Here is a 17049-nt window from a genome sequence, read left to right on the forward strand (position 1 = left end):
CATTCAAATACTTGGGGAGCGTTTGCTTGACGTGACGTAGGGGTGTGACGTCACCGCCCAGTAAGGAGTGGATGGCCTGTAATAAAAATACATGAAGGGACCGAGCAGCGGGACAAGGCTGCCTGGGAAAAAAAAAGACGAGCTCACCCATCCCCGCTCAGCGACGGATACTCACATTTTTTTTCTCCCCCCACCCCCCCCCCTCCGTTTGATTCCCGATCTCTCCCGTTTTTTGTTCATCTTGGGGGAAATGCTGCCTTGTGTGGACCCCTCGGCTTCCCCACCTCGACAGAGAGATAACTGTACCGCATCCCAGCCCGGCGGACCGGAGTGAGAGTCCGCCATATTCCGCCTCACCACGCCCGGGAGCCGAGCCTTTCGTTTTTCTTTTCCACAATTTGGGATTTTTCGCGTGTTGTTGTTGTTGTCGTTTTCTCTCTAGAGCCAAAACAAAAACAGCGGAGACTTAACAAAAAAAAAAAAAAAGAGGAAAAAGTCACGGATTGAAATGCTTTTGACCAGATCCGCCCGGAGGAGGGTGATGAGTATTGGAAGGATCTGTTGATCCGAGCGCGGAGGAAAAGACAACATTCCACCCGTTAAGCCTGGAAAGACGTTGAAAACTGAATAACTGTTTGGAGCTGTTCCCAGGGCCCGCGTTGAACCGGGGGGTGGGGATGGGGGGAAACAATCGCTGAAATATACATTTTCCTACATTTTTCCTCCCACCACTCCCCCCCCCGCCACCACCACCGCCACCGCCGCCAGATCCGCGCTCCGTTTGGAGCCAGAACCAGGGGCGTCCCCGCCGCGTCCCACCCCCAGAAGGCCCGGGCGAGGAGGGCGGTGTGCGCCGCTCCCTAGGCCTCGATTTCGGCAACAAATCAAAGCCCCGGACGGGCCACGGACGCATCGGAAGAGAAAGCTGAGGTTTTTCTTTTTTTAGGAACTGTAGAATGACCCTGGAGTCCATCATGGCGTGTTGCCTCAGCGAAGAGGCCAAAGAAGCCCGACGGATCAACGACGAGATCGAGCGGCAGCTCCGCCGGGACAAGCGGGACGCCCGCCGGGAGCTGAAGCTGCTGCTGCTCGGTGAGAGGTCCTGGAGGGTTCGGGGGTGTAAGGGGGGAGGGGGGCGGCGGGGGTAAGACCCCACATTCCTGCCTCGGCTACGAGGGGGGGGGGGTCTTTTTGCAGTTCACCTGAGTAAAGTTGGGAGGGAGGGAGGGAGGGGGCGAAATATGAAAATATCTTCTAAATGTTTGCTGGGCCTGGATTCCAGAGCAACAGAAAGCGCCAATCCCTTCCACCAACCGCCTGATTTGAATGACTGCAGCTGGCCATGTGTCAAGGAAACACTAGACAAAAACCGAAGCCCGACTCCCACGTTTCCATGGGTTACAACCGGAGCCGTCACGATCCTCACGTCGGCGTCTGATCGCGACTATTTGCTCGCGGATCGCGATCGTTTTGCGCGGGTCGCGATCTTTTTTTTTGGGGGGGGGGGGTGAAAATCGTCGGATTCCACAATCATTACGTTGCCGTCCAAATCCACGGGGCGGGGGTTGTACGAGCCCGTTTGAAGCCACTTTACGTGTATCCAAATAAAATGAGCGTTTTATGTTCCAATGGTCACTGTCAATACACGTCTCGTCTCCATAACATGGATGTGTATTATTACGCTGTTATAGGCGTATAGTATTTGGCATTAAAGGAACAAAGGACTGTGAAATCGTCAATCGCAGTTATTTGTGTGACAATGAATCGTCAGCTCAGGCGTCCTGACTGACAGCCCAAGGCCCAATAACGAACCCCTACAAGCCGAAAACGCCACTTATAGGCGGTATACGATTTGGTCAAAGTCTACCGTCGTTTATTGTGACTAATCGGGGGTGTTTCGCAGCTTAGCACCCAACCTTTGTAGTGGTTTTATTGACACGGGGATAAACAGGGGTGGCCAGACATGGATGGAGGGTGGCTGAATGCCGTGGCATGTTCACCCACCCGAGCCACGACTCGCATGTTCTACCGCAGCGCTGGACAACACAGGTCGGAGAGAAGGAACGCTATCGCCCATAGATTTACTGGGCCAGTAGTAGGGGACTTCCATGTTGTCTTTTTCAATATGTTGGTGCGAGGAGGTCTGGAGAAGTCAGAGAAGCGACACTGCATCTGCTCATCCTCTCTTTTGTCGGATTCTTCCATTTATATACAGTGGGAGCCTCTTATAGTGATCGCGTCTGTCAGGGGGTGAAATTGATCACTCTTAAGCGGATGATTATCGTAACCAATTTTCCTTTTCCTTTTTTCTTTATGTCTCGTGCAGATTACCATCTAATTGTATCGATGGCTCTGCGGAGCCCGGCACAGGACCCAGGGGGCTTTTTTGTTTTGTTCAATTAGGAAACGGAGGAAAATAACTACATCTCAAATAAAAACACTGTTTTTATTCAATGTTTTTTTTTTTTTTTTTTTTTTTTTTTTGAGAAACAGGAAAGGGGGATGCGGAGCGGAGCGGAGATCGTTCTCTCTCCGCTACGCATTCACGCCACCGCCCTACACCTGCCTGTTTTACGAACTATCAGTCTTAAATACATTTTAAATTTAAAATAATTGCCGGACAGGATTTAAAGTTGAATTTAAAGTGAAAATGGTATGGGCTGGTGATAGGCTGCTGTGCGAAACCCTGACGGGGCTATAGCAGCGGCAAGCCCCCAGCATAGTGCAGCATGTTGCATATGTGTGCATATGTTGTCTGGTATGAAAAGACCAAAAAAGGACCACTGTAAACGGACTACTTTATTACTTTAAGTGAATTATTTAAACAGCATTTGTAATAGGAATGACTCTGTCTCAGGCTTTTTGATCCATTTAAGCGGTTGAGCACCGTAAACATGATCATTATAAGCGGTTTCCACTGACTTTTATAATTTTCATGTTGTCTTTGCCAATTTTGTTTTTTCGTATGTTGGGCAAGATAACATACGTGAATTTAATAACAACCTCAGACAAGACTGGACACATTTGTTTAATCAGCTATTTACATGTAACTGGACAAAACAGTCAATGTCACGCCTGATCTCTGGTGCTCGTCATGCAAATAACGTGAACCAAGTCAATAACTCAAAATCAGTGCAGGATATGTGCTCACTACATCATACTCACCTGCAATCCAGTGAATTATTAAGGATTCAAAAGTTACTCAGCATCTGCTTGTGGCGTAGTTTCTAATTATTCTGCCTTTTTCATTGGGGTGGTTTGTTGTGTACGTTTGGAGTCCGCATGTCGACCAACTTAATAGTTACGGTTTGAATTTGAAGACGGGGAAACACACTGAGAGAAGCGGTGCGGTACCTCGCTCATAATGATGAACAGCTCGAGGATAAAATGCATCACTAACCAAAAACACATTGTGATGCATCACTAAATGTGCTTTAGTGAGCATTTGATTTTCGTTTGCTGAGAAAGCCGTATTTTGTATCTGGGCATGCTTAATGCATAAGTTATTGATTAATGTTGAGGAGATGCTTCATCATCCAGTACGCTTGATTCTTGTAATTCGGTTCCTGGACAAAGCCTGCATTCTACTTCCACACAAGCCACGCTCCTAGTGGCTTCCTATTTCCTGTAAAGCTCGTTGTGCGGTGTTGTCCCTGGGCATTCCGGGAATGATTTATGTTACAGAATGGGAAAACTTAAAATGGACTGTAAAATGAAGAGACATTTTCTAGGTTGTTTTATTGGATGAAGTAGTTGAGCCAACCTAACAGGCCTTCCTGCTCAGAGGGTACAAACACAGAAAATAATTTAAGTGCTCTTGCAAAAAGGCATTGATAAATGAAGCTGCTATTTGGGGTTTTTTAACAATGAGCTATGCACACACAGATAACCTTTCTAAACTTTCAACCTAATATTATTTGGTTTGCACGTGTATCTGCACAAAGTGTTGGATCGCTCAGTAATGGCTGTTGTGTTAACCCCCGGGAAGTGGTGCACGCTCCATGTGGCACCATTAACCCATATGCTATCAGAGTATTGAGGATTTTCAAGATTGCTAATTGCTTTTAGTCCTCTGGGACTGCATTCCATTAGTCTTTTCAGTTCCTCGCAATTTACACCTTTTATACCACACTTTTCTGTGTGATCCCACAAACTTGAAGGTTCTGCTTTTGTGCTGGGGATGGCATACTTTGAAGACCACGACACAAACTCAATCCCCAAAAGTTAAAACTTAGCATGTTTTAACCCACTCCCCATTTGAGCAAATCCGTTACTGTAGATGAAGTCAGGGAATTAGAGAGAGGTACCGCACGGTGCCGGTTAAATGCACAGTTTCCCGGATTTTGCTCGTGAGCAGCTTCACAGGAGGAGCACCTGGTGAGTTTCGTTCCGCAGGGCAGATGATTCGTGAATGTAGATATTCAGAGGACGCAAACCTGTGGTCATTTTAAATGCAGATGTCACCGCTCAAAATGATTTCTAGTACAAATACAGTCCCAATACAATCTTCACTCAATCCAAAAAAATGATGCTGTCATCTTACCGACTGTGTTCAACGGTTCATAAATAGTATTGTTATTGCAGTTGATGTTGCTGAGCCCCAGGGTAGAATTAATTAACCATACATCTCTAGTTTTTCAAATAACCCCATGACACAGTACTTCAGATCTTGCGGTGTGAAAAATGTTAGTTCACTTCTTTCCTTTCATCATTTATCGCACTACAACTGTGTGAGTCATCACCTGCTTCTATCTTAATTTTACGCTGATATGATACCATGGAGGCGACCGTAGCTGATAAAAAAAATGATTTATGGCCAGGCCCTACAAGGGCTGTCATAATCCATTTGAACTGATAGGTAACTGGTAGAAACACACGTAATTCATATTACAGTATATACTGTATGTTGAGACATTTGTAACATCAGCCCAAAACTCTCCAAACACTGGAATGGAATGTATTTATTATGTGTGTATTATGTGCAATCTAACGATTTTACCAAATGAATGCGATTGATAAAATAACTGCGATCGGACGATTATGTAATGATTGTGACAGCTCGGTACTTTCCACTTTTTCCCATTGCAATGGCAGTGACAATATTGATATGCAGCATCAATATATTGTATGTTTTCATATATTTTGTATGCGCTGTCTCTGATTTTTTAATTAGCTCTGAGGGCTCATGCCTTTTGACAGTTGGAACAGTTAAAAATTAATAAATGGCAGGCATGTTTCTTTCATCTACTAAATTAACAATAAGAAAAGTTTGACAGGCTGGCTGCAATCCTCAAGCGACACTGGACCTAGTTTGTGACGTCGCCCTTTCACACGGCCACCTAGACTTAGACACATAGATAAACCTAGACACACATAGACAGATAGACCCAGACACATAGACATAGACACGTGTAGACAGATATACCCAGACACATACTGTAGATAGACCTAGACACACATAGACAGATAGACCTAGACACATAGACTTAGACACATAGATAGACCTAGACACATAGGCCCAGACACAAAGATAGACCTAGAGACACATAGACAGATAGACATAGACACATAGACCCAGACACATAGATAACCTAGACACGCATAGACAGATAGACCTAGACACAGATAGACCTAGACACATGGATACACCTAGACACAGACCAAGACATACATTTATACCAAAACATATAGACCGAAACACATAGACTGAGACTCATTGTTAGACCTTGACACACATAGACAGATAGACCTAGACACATAGACTGAGACTCAATGATAGACCGAGACACATAGACTTAGACATATAGATAGACCTGGACATGCATAGACAGAGAGGCCTAGAGACATAGATAGACCAAGACTCATAGGCTTGGACATAAATATATACCTAAACATATAGACCTAGGCATATAGACCTATACATACTGTATGCAGTATATAGACAGCTATATAGACCTAGGCGTGTATTTACCCATACACACTGATAGACCTAAGCACATAGATAGGCAAAGCATGATGCTGCCCTAAAAGAAGCTGGGGCGAAACTTCTATTTTGTGAAGTTCTTTCTTCCTTTGTAGTATACTCTCTGGAAACATTGGAAGCAGATCCGTATGCTATATATATATGATATATATATATTTATTTATTTATTTATTTGTTTGTTTGTTTGTTTATATGATTTCTAATAATTCTATTTATTTATATTTCCAAAGATTTCAAATGTATCAGCAGGATAAATAAACCAATTGAGAGAGATCCATTAAAACAGCCGACAAACCAAATTCAAATTTTCCAAACACGCACAATTACCTATTATTATAACGTTAAGAAATTCTTAAAGCCAACGCTGGAACTTTGTGTTGGTTGTGGGTTACAAGACTAAACAGGGTGGGTTACAGCCACTAAATTTCCAGAAAACCAATGCATTTTAATGAGGGTGGATCCCAGGACGAGAGTTTAAATTTCTCACTTGGTACTCGCCCTATAAAAGTCTAGACACCGTGTAAAAAATAAATAAACCATGTGTTGTTCATGCCCAACCGACCTCTCGGCTATGCCACCGCAGGTACCGGAGAGAGCGGCAAGAGCACCTTCATCAAACAGATGAGGATCATCCACGGCACGGGCTACTCAGAGGAGGACAAGCGGGGCTTCACCAAGCTGGTCTACCAGAACATCTACACAGCCATGCAGTCCATGATCCGAGCCATGGAGACCCTCAAGATACCCTACAAATACGAGCACAACAAGGTACGGGCGGGGAGGTTGCAAAGCTCTCAAAGCGGTGGAGAAAGCGCCATAAAGTCGAAGCCGAGGCTGTCTGGGCGCGAGCGTCCCTCCATCGACTTATTATCTCATTCGCAGCAGTCATCCAGAATGGCTTCCTGTCCCTTTTCACTGTTTCCTGTGTCCTTAAATTACTCCGGACCCCTTCCTCGAGTCACGCTCCGAGCCTCCTCGGCCCTCTTTACGGCGCTGGACAGGGCGGCGTCCCTCTCACCCGTTGCTCCCGGGAAGTGTAACAGTGACCTTTCGGTAACGGGCCGCTCGCTGCCAGAGCGACAAGCGGCGGGGAGCGGAGTGCGTGAGGTGTCGCCTCGGCAGGGTTCTCGATAAGTCGCGCCGTTTGAAGTGACAGATGAGCGCAACCCCTTCGGCTGCCGCTCGAGCGGAAAACAAAAATGTTTTGCGCTCACGTTATGCTCATAAGGCCGCGTCCAGCGATTCAGACGGCTGCGTTCAGCAGCCAGCGGTGTGAAACAAACGACGGATGCTTTTTGTTTTTGAAACATTTGCAGACACAATGAAAGTTGAGTGAACGTTCCCATGAAATTAAAATTCAGTTAAAATGAAAGTTATTGTGTGCTGTGTGTGTATCTGCAGCTGAGCCCCTCACTATGAGGACTCCAGTTAAACAATGATATTATATCCATTGTATATTAAATATTCGATATATATTAAATATATGCTGCGATTTGGAGAGTAAAGTTGCAACAGTGAAATGCTCAACTTTTTTAAAAGCAAATGGCCTCGCAGGTTCCGATAAAAAGCCATCGACCGCGGTGCCTTCGCAATGTTTGACCAAAACATAGAAAAATAAACAATTTGTTGAGAATATATACAATTATAGCACTGACCATCATCACCTCACCATTCAATCCGTTAAATAAAAATAAAAGCTGTTTCAATAATTGATCACGAGAGTGACTTTTCCTCTCATCGTGCATTTTGACAGACGCACGTTAAATACTATAATAGGCTGTTATGCGCCGTCTACTTTTTAATTTCCCGTAAAATTATTAGTAGTCCATGAAATGATTTTGTTCAAAAGTTCCATATTTGGTCATATTTAGCTGGCATTTTTATCAGAATGGTCTTCAATGTATTTTCATTCTGTCTATGCTCCTCTGTATTCCGCCTTTCCCGGCAAAAATGCAAAGATCAGACACAATCAAAAAAGGCGAGAAAGTAGCCGAAGGGAATTTGATAAAGCAGTGTAGCTAGTTGTGATCAGTGAACTGAGAATTCAGTCTGGATTTACACTTTAAACATTTTCTTTTCACTTCCCAGTGTGAAAAAACAAGTTCACAATGCAGCAAAAAAAAAATAATAATAAAAAATCTAAAAGAGCCTGTCCCTCCGCAGCTCTGCTAATGTGTCCTGAGGGAGTTCTAAATGGGAATCTGGGGCAATAAATACGTTCACGTTTTTTGGAATAATAACAGGCCCACCAGGATCTGGGCTCCAGATATTAGGCCCACGCTTGCCTGGAGGTTTTATGGAATCACTGGAAATAGACGAGGAAGGAAATGATAAACCTGTAATAATTAGGCCTGCTTACTATACTTACACTGTCCATGTGATATTTGTTCCGGAGTCGTTTTTTTAAGACCATCAAAGTGGTTTATTGAGTCACTTCGTCACAAGCGCATCAAAAAAAAAAAAACACTCTCGTTAAGCCGAGTGTTTTTTTCCGTCTTTCCGTCTTGTTCTTCTCACAGGGTAATGCCAACATTGTGAGGGAGGTGGACGTGGAGAAGGTCAGCATGTTTCAGAATCCGTACGTCGACGCCATCAAGAGCTTATGGAACGACCCAGGCATCCAGGAGTGCTATGACAGGAGGCGGGAATACCAGCTCTCAGACTCCACCAAATAGTAAGTCCGGTCAAATCAAATCAATGAGTCCAATGAAAGAATCCAAAACGTCAACATCAAGACCAGAGGCAGCAGGTTGAGTGTCGGGTACACGGTACTCACTCAGCTCTCGTGGGTTTTTTTTAGGGTCAAATATTAAAACCTTGTGGAACATATTATTATTACAAATGTACCGGTATGTAAACTATTCTAGTCTTTTGATATTGTACAATTTTATATATATATATTATAATATAAGGGGTGTGCGTGTCTGTTATAAGATATGACAATCTGCTCTCTCTCCATATTTATTTAGATTAGTTTAAATATTTAAGTGTAAAAAAAAAACAAAAAAACGTATTTATTCCGTGTCTGCAGCTATCTGAACGCCTTGGACAGAATCGCAGAGCCGTGCTACCTTCCCACTCAGCAGGACGTGCTGAGGGTCCGGGTTCCCACCACCGGCATCATTGAGTACCCGTTCGACCTGCAGAGCGTCATATTCAGGTAGACACAGAGATGTACGCACGTTTACCGAGTAAACGGTGAAATTGTATTGCAGAGACTTTATTGCATTTTATCTACGATGTCCTAACTCGTGAGCTTGATGCATACAGTCTGGCATACAAAAGAATCACTCAGTAATAATCACAATAGAATTATATTCACATCTCTCATAATCGAATGTCGTCACTCATCATCAACGTATGCTTTCCTCATCGCAAATTACACAAACAATTCATGAGATAAATGTAAACAGTAGCACAACATAAAAATATATAGTATTCATATAGATAGAGTATTCAGCCAATATTACTTTACTTTTAAGTTTTAATATTTTTCTGCATTCAGTTATTCAGACTTGCATGTACGGTAGGTGTGTAGGCGTGGTTTACCTTTAAGAGACCATGGGAAATGTAGAGGTAGAAGAATACCAGTGGGTGGTGCTTAGTTGATTTATTTCCCTCACTACACTGTTTATTTTAAACATTTTGTCAAGAGAAAGGTAGTTGGACCTTATGGTAAACAGTAATATTAAAAATGGGTTTAATCCTTAATTGCCAGTTTATTGTAAATATTGGTTCAGCTGAATGAGACGGGACATTCGGATCCCCTTTAACTTTGTTGTTGTTGTTGTTGTTGTTGTTTTTAAACACACCGCCTGTGCCCTCTTGGCAGGATGGTGGACGTGGGAGGTCAGAGGTCAGAGAGGAGGAAGTGGATCCACTGCTTCGAGAATGTCACCTCCATCATGTTCCTGGTGGCGCTCAGCGAGTACGACCAGGTGCTGGTGGAGTCGGACAACGAGGTGCGTGCTCGGTAACGCCCGCGTCGGCTCGACCATCAAATGCACAACTTTTGAGTCGCGTTGCAACTTTGATGCGCTCCTTCAAACACGTCACGGCGCTTTAACTGCTTCCTCTGAAACCCAAATGTGCAGAATCCTTCACTGGTGGTTACGTCGCGCTCCTCTGTCCTCCGTCCTTTATCCCTTCGAGCGTGAAGGTGAAGGACTTGTCTTGATTTAAAAAGAATGGAAATGACTCACTCTCTCTCTCTCTCTCTCTGGCTCGCTTTCTCTCCGCTGAGCCCTTTTCCTCGTAAAGCACATGTAAATGATCAGCCATCTGCTTTGAATCGGCCTTCACCTCAGGCCACATCCACTTCTCCCTGGGCTCACGGTGTTTGCAAGTGTACGTGTGAGCGTGCCCGTGAGCGTGCACGCGCGTGTGTTTGTTGGACTCGGGGACGTGAGCGCCGGCAGAAAGTCCATTATGGCTTGGGTAGGTGGGCTGTTTAATAGCGGCGTACGAGAGCGGTGATTTCACGTCCTATTGCCGCCAGCTTTCAATGGATAGTTTTTTGTTTTTTTTTGCTGTTGTTTTTTTAAGCGTCGAGATGCCGTGTCGTACACTAGTCTGGGTATCGAACAGAATGGATCAATCTGTTGGTTTTGCTCACAATTAAAGATGTGCGAATGAGTGATGGGAAAAAAAGCAAATGTGCGACAAATAGTTGTAAAGTGTCACAGTGGGCCCCAAACCGGCCGTTATTTTGTCCCAGGAAATGTGGCTTTGTGTCCTAACAAATCACGCCGACAGTCTCGCAAACCACACACTGTCGGTAACCTCGGCGATCACAACGTGCAATTCGAATTCAGCTCTGCATTTTTCCGTGAAGATCGCCTTCGGAATTCCACATCATAGTGGAAAATTCCACCCCGTCACAAGGTGACTCACAGCGGGGGGGCGAGGCCACTCGTAACTCCATCCGTTAAACAGCGTGCTCCTCCGCTAAAGAGGAACATCGTGACTCCAGTAAAACGGAGCCACCTTTCAGCTGCCGAGAGCTCCACGGCAGCCAGGTGCGTTGAGGAAGACGGAACAAAGGGGAGCGAGGCGGTTGTTTTTCATCGGGCTCTCTTTACCCCCGCGGGGGTCTGCAAGGGGTCCCGTTCCCTGTCACTTAACGCGATAGGATCTGGCGAGGAAATGGATATTATCGACGCGAGAATCTGTCACATCGTAGCGGTGTCTAGTAGCTGCGCTTGTGAGGAGACGTAGGTTTGGTGCGAACGTGGTTGTTTGGCTTAATTACACATTGGAACGACGCACGAGGGAGCCATTAAAGCCTTTAAGATGAAATGGCCGCCCCGCTCGCCCTCTCCCTCTCTCTCTCTCTCTCTCTCGCTCTCTCTCTCTCTCCTCTCTCCTCCTGTTTCCTCCGACTTCTCCCTCTCTCTTTCATCCTCTCCCTCTGGTGCGGTTGAAACGTTTATTAAAACCTCCACCTAATGAGCGCAAAAGCGTCTGTTTTAATTAAGCGATTAAGTCTCTCTCTCTCTCTCTCTCTCTCTCTCTCTCTCGTTCTTTTTGTCTCTCGCTGTTAAAATACACACTCACTCAATCTCTCTCTCTCTCTCTCTCTCTCGCTCTCTCTCTCTTTCCGTAGAACCGCATGGAGGAGAGCAAGGCGCTGTTCAGGACCATCATCACGTACCCCTGGTTCCAGAACTCCTCGGTCATCCTCTTCCTCAACAAGAAGGACCTGCTGGAGGAGAAGATCATGTACTCCCACCTGGTCGACTACTTCCCCGAGTACGACGGTGAGTCAGGGCGGGGCCCGAAAACACTCCTTTGAGCCGCCAGCTCCGGAAGGAGAGTAGAAGAAAGCTTGTCGCCACAAAGCAGTGCCAACACATGGCGAGGGATCGGCGCAAATGGGGCCTTAACTGACACCCCGTGGGGTGAAAATTTGTTTTATATTTCATGTGGAAGCTCTTAATGAGCTCTATCAAGTGCTAAAAGGACATGGTCACCATACTTTAACTTTTTCAAAATATAAAAAAAAACAAAAAACATTAAAGCAGTCAAAGAAAATTGGTACAAAATAAGGCGTACGTGCACGGGAGCTTGATTCGTTCGTTTTTTATGTCTTTTTAAAATTGTAATTCACTTAAGCTCAACCTAGTTAAAAGCGTACGTGGTTCATATAGAGTATGCATTTGTTCAGGAGATAATGACAACCAATCAAAAGATTGTTTTTTGTGCTCCTGTAGAATTCTCGGTTACACCCTTGCTAACGCGACATAATAATAAATATCGCCATCAGCATGACTTCGGCGTAGAAATCGAAAAAATATGAAGATGAAATGATTCACTTTTATTTCAACAAATCCAATTGCTGCCGGGATAAAAAGAGGTTCTGGGAAAAGCCGAATCTACGCCCTGATGGGAACCCGCCCCCGAGGGGGAAAGTCCAGTGAAGTGGCTTCCTCTTTCCGAGGAACGGGGGAGAGCAGCGCCGATGAGCTTGCGGCAAATTTGAACTTGGAAACGGAGTAGTCTCGGCCTCGATTCCGGGCGATCGCAATCTGGTTCTTTCAAAGAACAAAGCCGCGGTGAATCTCAATCCCTTCGTCGGTTTTTCGGCGGGTCGTCCAGAGGAGACCCCGGGGTCACCCGCGCGCGTCTCCCGGGGAAGGTGGCGGGGAAAAAACAAAACAAAAAAAAAACCGAAAACGGAGTATATGGTGTCTCTTCCCCCACCCTGAAGGTCCCCAGAGGGATGCGCAGGCGGGCCGCGAGTTCATCCTCAAGATGTTCGTGGACCTGAACCCCGACAGCGACAAGATCATCTACTCCCACTTCACCTGCGCCACCGACACGGAGAACATCCGCTTCGTGTTTGCCGCCGTCAAAGACACCATCCTGCAGCTCAACCTGAAGGAGTACAACCTGGTGTAGCCTCCACACACACTGACTGACTTTCGTACTCTTGTGAAAGGATTATTCATATATGTAAAAAAAAATAATAATAATAAAAAAAAAAATATTATTATCTGATTAAAAGAAGTCTAATGGTTGCATAATACTAATTTATTTGCCATTTGCTGACCCCCTTGGCCCTGCAGGGGCTGGCAAAGTCAATGTTAACTTACTATTTAAGGAGACGATGAGATGATATGGAAGGGGCAGATCGGGGTTCATGATGTACAGCACACTATTCAGTTTTAAGCTTTGCGCATTGTGAAGTTCATTGTTTTGTTTTTTTGTGTGTGTGTGTGTGTGTGGGTTTTTTTTTTGTTTTTTTTTGGGGGGGGGGGGGTTTTTGGCTGCGTTTTCTTGGAGAGAAAGAAACAGGTTTGTGCACTCGGTTTTTTCGGTTTCGGGGAGGTTTTGCCCGATCGAATCCTCAGTGCTCGAAAGTACGGTGCTCCTTCCCTCCTGCCTTTTTTGTAAGAACGAGTGTAAAACAGCTCTTGATTCCCTTTGACCATCCCTTCTTTTTTAAGCGATCCATTCCGAAAGCGACGCCGCGGGCGTTTCCTCTGTTGCCCGACAGGAAGCGGTATTACAGCTTACCCCCGAATTAACGGTTTCCTCCAAAGGACTGATTGGCTGGTATCTTGATATTTTTTGGTATAAACTGTGATTTTTAAATTATTTGCCGTTGATTTTCAAACTGATTGAAGTTATCATCATTTTGTTGTATTGACTTAGATACCATCTAGGAAGCAAAGGCTAATTGACGCTTAAATCTTTATGGATCTGGCTCAGCAGAACGGTCTTCTAATTTCCTTCAAACTGCCACGACTGGCATTTTCACCGACGTCATGTTCTGAGCGACTACGTGAAGTGTTTTTGTCGAGCTCTCTCTGTGCTTTTTCCCCCGTGAGCAGAAATGCGGAGACTCGGAGGCACGGAGAGCGCTTCCCTCTGTAATGTGCCATGACAATACTGGTAGTGGTTCTCGTCTTTCTAGGGGAAGTAACAAGGTGAGCGTTAATGAAACGGTGTTTAATATCCATGTTCGACTGTGCCACGTTAACACTTTTTTTTTTTTTTTTTTTTTTAATGGTGATATGTTTATTCTATTGCCGATGCCAAACAAGTCAAGCTCCGGACTCCACTTTGCGCTGTTTAATTACTTTAGGAACTAAAAAGTATTGAGGACGGGACGGGGCGGGGCGGCCTGCAAGACCGACCGGCCGAGTTCTGCAAATTAAAAAGTGTTCACAGCAGTCGATGTATTACTCCGCCCTCCGTGCGTAGGTACTGCCCCCCACCCTCTGGCCCGCAGACTGTGGAGCCACATTCCAGCGGTGTCTTTCTAAGCGTCCGCTGCAGCCCGGCTGACTGACTGTTGTGGTTCAGGCGCTGGAAGGCGATATTAGGCGACTCCTGCAAAACACAAAGGGCCGCGTCGACGTTGAGTTTGTACCAAAGTGAGCCCTTCTCCTTTCTGATTGGCACCGGTGGTTTCCAACTCCACACACCCGGGCTATTTTGAGTATATAGATCTTTTTTGTAACTATTCCCTTAAAAAAACATAAGCCTGTAATTTACCTTTTATTGAGGCATAGTGCAATTATGAATGCTATAATCATTGTACATACATCTCTATATATATGGCAGCATCTTTGTTGGCTTTGTAATCATTACTTTTTTTGGCAGATTGAATGTGCGGTATTGGAAATATGTATCTATGTAATTGTATTGTATGTCTAATGGCTAATTCATTTTTTGGAAGAAAAAAAATGTTATTTACATCCTGGTTTTGTTTCTTTTTTTATCAGCAGAATGTACATTTTTGTGTTCTGTCAGTTTTTCTTTCTTTCTCAACAAAGAAATATTGTTCAAAATTGCATAAAGAGGAATATTATAATGGCAACAGGCAATCAATAGGTATGCCAGTATTTACAATAGCCAGTTGTTAAATTTACTTTTATATGAAAAACTGATGAGAGAATCTAACCTACAGGGCTTATCACAGTAGTCTAGTTTTTAAGCTTGTCATATAGAAAAAGTAAGTACATTTTCTGTGTTTTTTATTTTATTTAAGTAGACAGTTAATCACTAAGACTTTGTTAACTTCAAGGGTGTTAATTATAAGTATATTCATATTATTAAGTATATGCCACACATCCCATGACCTCAGACATTTCACAAACCACCTTGCACTTTGAAACGTAGCACCAGTCACAATCTATTCAATTTCACGGGCAGGTAAATGGCGTTAAATCATAATTTGCCAAAAACTGGATTTATGCTAGAAGAGTATGTGCTTATTTGAAGTGTGTTTTTATCAATTTTAACCCGGGCCGCCTATCAGTGCCCTCCCCGCACACATGTTGTGACTCGCCATTAAAGAACCTGCCCAAATTCAACATCCTAAATTCTGTGAGAATAAAAGGCTCAGCGGGGGTGAACACACGTCTGTACGCAGTGAGGCAGGCTGAGAGAAAATGCATCCGTTTGATTTTCAATTCTTAGAATATCTGGTGATATTTTAGATCATATTCATCAAATGACAACAAAGTAAAAGCGACACGTGTACATATTGCCTTATCAAATAAGGTGTGCCTCATTGCAGTCCCATGCAAACACTTTGGTTTGTATAAAAGGTATTATATTTAGTTTGTCCAATATTGTCAAATTGTCATTAAAATTGGGCAGCTGGAGGGTTGCTGTGTTTAATTTTGGGCTGGTGTGCTCCTTACGTTATTTTGTACTCAAACCATTCCCAGTTAGAAATGCGGTGTTTCTTATGCGTCATCGCCGTACACGCTTTATGAGTTATTTATAGGAGATATGGAATGACTAATGGGGAACAAAATAATGAAAAAACAATAGCACAATGTACATTTACAGAAGGCATTGAATGTGCATCATCATATTGACTTTTATGGTTTGGTCTTTGATTAATATTAACAGGGGGTTTCCTCTTGGAACATGAGCAGTGGGTACGTTTACGTAGGTTTGTGTTAATGTGCAGCTCAGTGTTACTGAGCTCTGTAGGTGCAAACAAATATATATTATGTAGAGCATGCAAGGGTTAAAAAGAATCCACCAAATCTGATATGTTTAAATTATAATCAGGACCATGATCAACTGGTTAATTATGGCATAATTAGGTTTATGTCCAAGAAGAAATTATGTTTGTGTAAATCGATGTTTGTATCCTGAAGTTTTTTTTTTTTTGCTTTACATTTAATAGATCATATGTACATGTTTTTTTAAACTACATTATACCCTGCAAACCAATTCCATTTCTCCTCAGGCCAGGGCGTTGATAGGAGACCTAAGTCAAATTATAATCCAATGCAGATGTTTGCGTGACCCCAGGTTGGGGCCGTGACCCAGTGGTTGAGAATGTCTCTCCTCAGGCTGTGTGGGGCGGAGCCGCCATGAAGTCAACTATTACTATTACTTTTTAAGGGACACTGTGGAACACAACCCTCGTCTTTTCTTACTAATTCCTCATATAGCTTAGTTTCAATTAGATTTGTCAATAAAAAAAATATTACATCAACAATCAACATCAATAAAATGTTTTGAACTATGATGTTCTGCGATATAAAGCTCATTTAGAAGTTACGTTTATAATAACTTTCCACACAGGAAATTGTTTTTCCGGGAAACAGATTGAACATACTGTGAATGCAGGAATAGTGGAAGTGGAATTTTGTTCTCTCTGCCAAAAATATTTTACATACAGTTGTAGTTCCATATGATGTTGATGAAAAAACAACACAGTTGGACCCCCCTAACTAATACATCTGTGATTAGATTCAATAATAAGATCATTAATGCTGCCTTACCACACTTTTACACCTATGGGTGTAAAATCTGACAATAAAATAACAAAATGAATAAACAATAAAAAACAATAATAGCCTGATAACGTCTGCTCGTGAAATAGTGAAAATAAACGTAAAAAGCAAAATATTATTTATTTGTTTATTTAATAACATTAGATTCCCATTGTCGACCCATTGATGGGACAAGAGCCGGAATTTAAAAAGAGAACATTAATTTGTTTGTTTGTTTATTTATTTATTTGTCTAATTATGTATTTCTTTGTTTTTATGTATTTATCCGTGTATTTATTTATTTGTTAATTAATTAAT

General features: G+C 43.4%; 1 protein-coding gene across 1 annotated transcript; it reads left to right on the forward strand.

The window, feature by feature from the left end:
* The first annotated feature begins 206 nt into the window (after positions 1–206).
* LOC307232808 (guanine nucleotide-binding protein G(q) subunit alpha) lies at positions 207–14688 on the forward strand. Its single transcript, XM_080003982.1, has 7 exons — positions 207–1092; positions 6567–6751; positions 8503–8657; positions 9015–9143; positions 9816–9945; positions 11589–11742; positions 12693–14688. The coding sequence occupies exons 1-7, from the start codon at positions 957–959 to the stop codon at positions 12881–12883; spliced, it is 1080 nt and encodes a 359-aa protein (XP_079860108.1). The 5' UTR covers positions 207–956; the 3' UTR covers positions 12884–14688.
* The last annotated feature ends 2361 nt before the right edge of the window (positions 14689–17049 follow it).

The sequence above is a fragment of the Zeus faber genome (genome assembly GCF_960531495.2).
Source record: "Zeus faber genome assembly, chromosome: 7".
NCBI classification, from domain to species: Eukaryota; Metazoa; Chordata; class Actinopteri; order Zeiformes; family Zeidae; genus Zeus; species Zeus faber.

Coding starts and splice junctions, on each gene's coding strand:
- LOC307232808 (XM_080003982.1), top strand. CDS start 957: ATGACCCTGGAGTCCATCATGGCGTGTTGCCTCAGCGAAGAGGCCAAA. Junction 1,093..6,566: donor GCTGAAGCTGCTGCTGCTCG/GTGAGAGGTCCT, acceptor ATGCCACCGCAG/GTACCGGAGAGAGCGGCAAG. Junction 9,946..11,588: donor TGGTGGAGTCGGACAACGAG/GTGCGTGCTCGG, acceptor CTCTTTCCGTAG/AACCGCATGGAGGAGAGCAA.